The sequence below is a fragment of the Amphibalanus amphitrite genome, unplaced genomic scaffold, assembly GCF_019059575.1.
Source record: "Amphibalanus amphitrite isolate SeventyFive unplaced genomic scaffold, NRLGWU_Aamphi_draft 000377F_arrow, whole genome shotgun sequence".
Taxonomy (NCBI): domain Eukaryota; kingdom Metazoa; phylum Arthropoda; class Thecostraca; order Balanomorpha; family Balanidae; genus Amphibalanus; species Amphibalanus amphitrite.
In genome coordinates, this window is record NW_024881871.1 from 14,728 (window position 1) to 23,011 (window position 8,284).

Consider the following 8,284-nt stretch of genomic DNA (forward strand, 5'->3'; position numbering starts at 1 on the left):
TGCATGACCTTGTTTATAGCGTGTACCTATAGTTTGTGCCCACAAATCCTGAAACCTGATGAACTTTTTTAACACTAAATAAGTAAAAAGTAGACCATCCAACCCATGCATTTGCATTAGTTTACAACCCCCTCACATTGCCCCACCAGACAGTAATAAGCATGTAAAGAATGAAACCGTAGTTTTGGACCCGCTACACCTTTTTTAAGTCGGTCATTCGTAAACGATTTCAGCCTCTCATGGATGCTTTACTGTTCGTCGGAGTTCAAATTTAACGACTTATTTCCGTTTATCTAAGAATGGTACTCCCGTTATGGCTATAAGGGAGCCATCACTTATTTGTATGAGCTTCTGCTCCTCTGGTCGTGCAAGGTAAAGTTTAAACGTTGAAATCAAATATTTTTTTAGAATAATCGAGCCAAATGGACAATGGATGCCCTCGAATGACCTGAACATTGACCTTATCTTAGCAATTTATTACGAACGCATATATTTTATTGCGAACCACATCGGTTCCTACAGGGTGTCCCAGAATTACCCGAACATTTATTTTCTGGCTAAAAGTACGACTGCGCTCGCTTCTAATGATATACAAGCATCATACTTTTACAAGATATCCCTTAGCTATCGAGCTTGGGGACTGTGTGCTTTTGGTGGCCGGTAACGACTCGAATCAATTAGGGGAAGCCGGGGGAAGCCCGGCATAGTAAGCTCTTTTTCATTTTTATTACATACCATACGTGCTGTATAAAATGTTGATATCCTGTTAGCTAGCTAAGTTCATTGGCCGTGTTTTCCCAAAAATTCGGTTTCGTGAAATAAGTATAAGGTTTTCTTTGGAGCGCTCTTGCGACTTGCGAGGAACATTATGAATATTAGAGAGAGAAAATATATGAAAAATTGACCTCTCCTCGACATTTAAAATTATTTGAATTGCCAAATATTACTGTATTGATATTTCGACCAACAGGTCTTCTTCAGAATAAGACAGTGTACACAAGTGTACGAGAATACAATAATTGATGCAGCAGACTTATTCCCGCGGTTTTCAAATTCAAAAATTAGCGCGGTTTATCTCGCGCTCATAAAACAGTGGTACAACCTTTTTAACAACTTCTTGTACCACTGGTTGTAACTTGTACCACTGTTTTATGAGCGCGAGATAAACCGCGCTAATTTTTGAATTTGAAAACCGCGGGAATAAGTCTGCTGCATCAATTATTGTATTCTTGTACACTTGTGTACACTGTCTTATTCTGAAGAAGACCTGTTGGTCGAAATATCAATACAGTAATATTTGACTATTCAAATAATTTTAAATGTCGAGGAGAGGTCAATTTTTCATATATTTTCTCTCTCTAATAAGTACAAGGTTGAGAAAACCGAGTTTTTTTTTAAACGTGTTGATTTTTCTGGGGTAAGCCCGGCATAGGGATAACGCCGGCCACCTCCCCAGCGCTTTACAACGAGTTGATGAAACCATTATGTGTCTTCCAAATATTAACGGAAAGTGAAATACTAAGGTACTGATTAGCTCTGGACATCTTAGAGTTTATGTCACTACTGGTATTTTAGCTAGCGTCTACCACATATACAGTACAGGTCGATGAAAATCGTGATGCAAAATTGACAAAAAATGTGTATTTCAAAATTCCTTAAAATTTATTTTTCTTTTTGCCTTAATGCATCATATTGCATATCATTTGACTCGGCTGATGAAGAAGAACACAACGACACCATTTTTGAAGCTCTAGCTTCATTGTCTGTCGCGTTATCTGCAAAAATGTAGTTTGACCCTAGTTGACCTTAAGTGACATGACTGGCTTTGTCTATGATAACATGTTTATTTTCGAAATTTATCTTTGATCTAGGTGTAAACCAAACCTGCTCAGTACCTATTATCTCATGGAAAACAGTGGTTTAGTGGCATTGCTCTCGGTTGGGGGTAAGCTTGGCCACTCGCCCGGGGTTACCCCAATGTGCTAATTTTTATTTTAGAACTGCGATGTTCGAAAAAAATGTCATACTTAAGCCAGCCTGCCTCGTCACCCCTCACTACAAACACTTAAACGGCCCTTACATAACATTCGTATAAATATTAGTACTGTATGGTATAACATTAACAGTGCAACATATCTCACTTTTTAGCTAAAAACCCTTAAAATATCATTTCTGCTCTATAAATTTAACAATATGCAATTTTTGTTAGCCTTAACTTTTTTACTGGCGTTACCTTAGCTGCCACGCTGAAAGGACAAACAGTTGAGCATTTTATTGTGAATAATTTAGCCGGAAACGGGGTGGCCGGGCTTCCCCCGCGCCCGGGCTTACCCCGGCTTCCCCTATTATCCAGAGTCAAGTAAGAGTAGTCCTTTTCCGTTTTCAGCTTAAGCCACTAACAGGCAACCATGGTGAATCAACTCCCGTTCTCTACTTTGTAAACGGACTTTCGGCATGGTTTTTGCTGGAGAGCTTCAGCAGCTCATCTGCATGCAGTTAGGATTGAGCAAAGCGCAATTATATCAGCTAACGAAGCGAGAGAGAGCAAGAGATAAACCTGATTGACAAGCTTGGGCTCGGCCAAAAAGGGCCATGCACCAGTTGTCAAACAGGTGGTTGCTTGTCATAGACAACAAACGTCACCGATCTAACTAAAAACTAGTTAAGCAATAGATCAGGATTATCTACAAAACATCAGTCTACCTTGCACCACTATCTTCGACAAAATTTTGGAAGTTGGGGTCCTTCGCCAGAACAAAATATGCGAAAACTACGGGAAAAGCAGCGCAAATCACTACAATTCATCCCAAAAACATATCATATACAACAAAACAGTATATTGAAGCACACTTTGTGGTCTAACGAAGGTATTATGTCATTCGAACCGCCCGAAAAAGGCGTGTGTGAACGTCAGATGACTACAACGCCCCAACAGCAGAGACGGCCAGGCACCCGTCGAAAATCATATTGTGAGACATTTTGAGCCACCGTGCAATCATTGGGCTTGATATGATGGCCCAAAGACAACCGTAGAGTACTATTGCGGTAATACTCTACCAGTACAAAAACTGGATGCCGTGAACCAAGTGGCCATGAACGGGTTTGTTTTGGAAACCAAATCTGTTGGAAGCCAAAAGTCGCGCCATGTTCAGACATGGAGCTTCTCCACTCCAGATGTAAAAAACGCAGCAAAAGTGGTGTAGGCAGAAATTTTTGTTTTGGGGATAATACCTTATGGCCTGGGAACACTTTGATGTCAAGTTTATCTTTATATGATCGTAATATCCTCCGGCAAGAGGTCAAAGAAAACAGGCCTACACCCAGTTCCGGGAGACCCGTAAAACAACTGAGACCAGCAATGGCTGGCATTTTCCATCATTGTCGGCTGATCTTGTAACAAGCGTATCTATTGCATGTGCTATTTGACAGCCACCCTAGTTGACTATATAGGACGGTAAAAAGAAAAAAGCGCAATCATGTTTGCCTTATTTTATACGCTAATTAACAATGTTCGGGTAATTCTGGGACACCCTGTATATATGGCCTTGATCGGTTCTAATGGGCCCCGCTGGCTTATTCGCCTCGTGCACTGTCCGCAATTTAGGGGTGGCGCTAGTGAGGAAATAGGATACCGAACTTGGCGCAGATGCGTCGAACGTTAGGATTGATGCGTGGATTGCGTGGATTTGTGTGGGTCGTTGAGGTGTTTGGAGGACTTTGGATGGTGTTTGTTGATTCAAGAATATCGGGAATATTGTAATAGCGGCCTAAGAAGAAGAAAGCATGCCTTTTCATCTTGGACTAGACGTCATTTTAGATTTCTTGGAGGCAGAGTTTCAGGGGTACAAGGAAGGTCGCGTGCGCTGTCTGAAGGAGGGAGAGTCGATCCTGAACAGTAAGCACTTACTTTGTTGTGGTGTTGACTCATCAAACAAAACCGAAGATGTTGTGATTTGCTCTTTGTGCCTGCAAACATCGAATCTGAAGGCACCTCCTCATGAGATACGAGTCACTCTGAGCAGGAGCGGATGCATCAAGGGTTCATTGTGCTCATGCAAGGCTGGCCTGGCTGGTGCCTGCAAGCATGTTGCAGCTACATTAGTCTACATCAACAGGTAATTTTTATTGTTACTTACTGTTCTACTTACTGTTATACTCTGACCTGGCTGGGCTGGCATAGCACCAGTCTGATTCACCAGTCCAAACTAAAAAAGCCATCTGGTTTTAAGGAACTAAATAGAGTGGGAAACCCATAGATGGCCTTGAACCCGCTACTGGTTTACATTTTGGAACAGCTTTCCAGAAATGGAAAGCTTAAAAAATAACCACAATTTCCCTGACTGATATGCCTGTGCAATTACTAACAGAGTTCTACTTTGTTGCAGGCATGATATCAATGACCTGGAGGAGCTTTCAACCACTGACCTAAAGAAAAAATGGAAAACAGGTGGGAAGCATCCATATGAGGGCAAAAGAATTGCAGACTTCTGCCATGTGAATGTAGTACCAGTTCCCTCCAGACAGAGCAGTGCTGGATCTGCTCTGGAAGAACTGGTACGAGCTGCTCCTGGTTCAGCGCTGGCCCTGTTCGAACGCGGTCGTGGTAGTGAGCCAGAGCAAAGTGTGTGTGATGCTCTGGATGGAAAGCGCCAAGATGTCACACTTCTTGTGTCGAGCGGTGCCATCTCCTGTGGTGAGCCAGACCTGGAGGAAGAGGTCAGGAAGTTTTATGATGAGCGTGTCGCAGTGACCACTGAGAAGGCTGTTAACATTGCCCTAGCTCCTCAGGGTTCAGAGATGTGGCGTCGCGAAAGAGAAGTGAGGATCACTGGTTCTGTCTGCCATAGCCTCATGACTTATTCAAAAAGGGGTGGGGACTGGGAAAAAAAATTGAGGAGTCTGGAAAAGGCCCAATGCTGGGCGGGGAACAGTGCAACTGCGCATGGCATCAAAGCAGAGAAGCATGCCCTGGAATTGTATGAGGGTGTTTGTCAGGGAAAGCTTGTGACGTGTGGGCTCCTTGTACAGCCAGGCTGTCCATGGCTTGGATGCTCACCAGATGGCGTTGTGATGCATGACGGTCAGGCGGTGCGACTGGTGGAAGTGAAAAGCCCTGTGTGTGGCAAAACTATGTCGGCAGCAGACATCATCAGTGAGAGAAAGGTGCGCTGGCTAGACGTTGATGGTGAAAATGCTACCCTGAAGAAAAACCACCAGTACTATGGCCAGGTGCAGTTAGGCATGGCTCTCCTGAAGGTGAACTCTTGCGACTTGGTGCTGGCAGGCATGGGTGACATCGCCATAATCCAGGTCGAGCGTGATGATGGATACCTGGGTAGCCTGGTTGGTACCTTGTATTCAGTTTACTTCGACATCCTCCTTCCACATCTTGCTCGCCAGTGAGAAGTAGGGCACCTACCAGGCTACTTGGTTGTGCAGTGCAGCAGTTTATGACTGAATACTTGTCAATACATGTGTATGACTTGTGACATTCGTCTTGTCACCAAGTGTATGACTGAATACTTGTCAATACATGTGTATGACTTGTGACATTTGTCTTGTTACCAACCAACTGAATAGTGATTTTTGCCACTGATCATTGTGACATTTTCTCATACAGCCCACAGAAGAAAAAGTTCAAGTGCCTCATGATTGCAAATGTATTCATAGCACAGCATGTCAGAGTTGCCAGCAGTAGTATTTCTCATGTGAATGAAACACCACTGAGTGCCATAAACAACAAGGTACTCACTGACACATCATGTGATCATGACCAGCATCAAGGCGACACTAGAACTTGTCATCTGCCAAGATTGGCGGTGACAAGTTGGTGAGTCCACAAATGACTGTGAAGATATGGTTAACATATGGCATCATGCTCCAGGGCAGCTTGTTTTTTAAGACACTATACTGCTTCACCCTTTGAATGACTCTCTCTACGTGGACTCTGGCACAGGCTATCTTTTTGGTTAGCTTCGCGTCAGCGGCTGACAGCTGTTTGCTACTCTTCAAAAAAGGAGGACGGACAAGTTCAATGGCATTGAATAAACATTCATCATCAATCATAAAGCCCTTGTCAACCATGACAGCATCTACATAAGGTTCTAATTTCCCCAGAAGGTCACTGCCATTGAATATTTTTTTTGTCAGATGCCTTCCCTCCATATGCATCACTCACAAAAGTGATTGTACCAGCAGGGGAGCAACCAATCATGACTTTGACACTCTCACCACCATGATAGTGAGAGTAGGATGATATGCGACAATCAAGGCAGTTGGGCCTCTCCACAGATACCTCAGTACAGTCAAGGACCACCCGCACTTTGCGAAATTGATGGAAGCACTTTGGCATGTTCCTGGCAACCTGGTCTTTTGTGGGCCATGACAACACATCTTTCATGATACCAGCTAGCACAGGGAGTACTGTGGCAAAGAGTCTACTGCATGTGCTCCTATCAGTGCCAAGGAGCACACCCAGAGCAGTGAATGTAAGACCTGTTTTAAGTCTCATCATTGTCACAATGATTCCCCTTTCCACATCTCGCACAGATGGTAGCTCTACCTGCACCAGTTTCTCTAATGAAGAAAGGATATCAAACGATGGAATGCCAGTCATAACACTCAACTTTTGATCTGAATCAAGAAGTGAAAAAAGGTTCAAGCGACCAGACGGCAGACACCATCTCAGTCAATGACACTTGCACTCCGATGTCCTGTTTTAACACATCATGTAACTCATCCATGATATTGACACTTTGTTCCTCATCATCTTCAGCATGAGGAAGCTGTTCAAAACCTTGTTCTCTCTTCTGTATCCTCTCTGCCCTCCTTGCTGCACTTTCCGATGTTGTCGGCCCGTCACATGATCTCACAGGAAGATTGAGAGATGGAACTGCATCTTCTTTGAGGTACCTTTTCATGCGGGAACTCACTGAAAAAGACAGGGAATATTATCACTACTGAGAAAAAATATTTGTTTACACCTTGGTATCTTATAGGTACCTTGTCTCTTGGTCTCACAACGCTGTTAAATGTTATGCAAAAAACATTGAACGAAAAGTTCCTTTAACCCTCGTCGCTTGCTAAGATAGTAACATTTTCACGACTTCTCCAACTCCACAGTGAATAAAATTGCTTTCTTTCAAAACCACAGTGATTCATGACCAATTCCTAACCTTTCAACAATGCACAAAAATACAAACAAGATCGAGGTACCAACATCCCTGCTCCCTGTCAGATAATCCTAGAAACCTTGGCGAAAACTCCAAGGAAAGTTACATGTATTAAGTGAAAACTAAAATACACACCTGTGGGCTTGAAGTCCTCTTCCTTGAAATGTTGAGAGCATACCTTCATGCTCGGTGTCAACTTCTTCCCAGTTCTGATAGCTATTTCCCATCGCTTCCTGAGCTTTGGTTCCTTCGGCACCATGTGCAAGCTGACCTTCCAACGTCGAGTTCTGGCGCTGCACTGCGGCACTGCACATATCACATTGCTCTTATATCGTGTCATTGCAAATATCAGGAGATTGTCAACTTATCTAACAACACCAGTAAAAAAAATTCAGTCGAGAACTTGAGAGCGAACCGAAAGGACAGCCAACAGCTCCAACCCCAAACTGGTTCTGTAAGCTTTTTACCGTTGCTTTTATAATTTGTCGCAGCTGCGCCAAGTTCGGTATCCTATTTCCTCGCCAAGTAGTTTCCAATGCACGAGGCGAATGAGCGTCAGGTGCCGAGCTCTGATGGCCAATGCCAGCTTCTGGACCCACGTTGACCTCTGGTAGCCCACACTAGTCTTTCCTGTCCCCAGAGACAGACCACCAAGCTGAACTTACGATCACCCAGAATGGGAACCTGCTTCATTACGATTAGGAGCTACTCTTGCCGCACACCGGTGACCGTTCAGCTAGAAGTTCGACGTCGCGTAGTGAGGCCGACGATGGGTAGAAGCAATAGATTGACGCCCCGAGGACAGAAACAACAGGAGAATACGTGAAAGATAATATGCGGGACACGGAGTTAGGTCGCCTGAAAACCCGAAATGTAACGTATTGCTGAGCAGTGAGCCAAGAAAAAAAAACAATGCTATCAGGTAAACAAGATACCTAAACACGTGAAAACAGTGAGAGGTACTAATCGGGTATATCAATATGCTCACATTGCATCCATGTTTCCTTTACGCATTTGTTTTTATGCGCATCGACGCCTTGGAGTAAAAATTCGTTTGCCTTTTCGCTTTTGCCGCCCCCCCCCCCCCCGCCCCCCAGTATAGTGACATTTTT

The 8,284-nt window shown here is 43.8% G+C and overlaps 1 protein-coding gene and 1 long non-coding RNA gene across 2 annotated transcripts; one reads left to right on the top strand and one right to left on the bottom strand.

Moving 5' to 3' along the window:
* Positions 1-3,585: 3,585 nt before the first annotated feature.
* LOC122389961 lies at positions 3,586-5,548 on the top strand. Its single transcript, XM_043382497.1, has 2 exons — positions 3,586-4,115; positions 4,386-5,548. Exons 1-2 carry the CDS (start codon positions 3,784-3,786, stop codon positions 5,401-5,403), a joined length of 1,350 nt encoding a protein of 449 aa, XP_043238432.1. The 5' UTR covers positions 3,586-3,783; the 3' UTR covers positions 5,404-5,548.
* A 97-nt stretch (positions 5,549-5,645) lies between these two features.
* LOC122389962 lies at positions 5,646-7,644 on the bottom strand. Its single transcript, XR_006258047.1, has 2 exons — positions 7,308-7,644; positions 5,646-6,931 (listed from the first exon to the last, which is right to left on the bottom strand). It is a non-coding gene; the product is annotated as an uncharacterized LOC122389962 (long non-coding RNA).
* Positions 7,645-8,284: the final 640 nt, after the last annotated feature.

What these genes read in the sequence shown, in the direction of transcription:
- LOC122389961 (XM_043382497.1), top strand. Translation starts at nt 3,784, where the DNA reads ATGCCTTTTCATCTTGGACTAGACGTCATTTTAGATTTCTTGGAGGCA. An exon ending in ACATTAGTCTACATCAACAG is followed by an intron (nt 4,116 to 4,385) that starts GTAATTTTTATT and finishes ACTTTGTTGCAG; the next exon opens with GCATGATATCAATGACCTGG.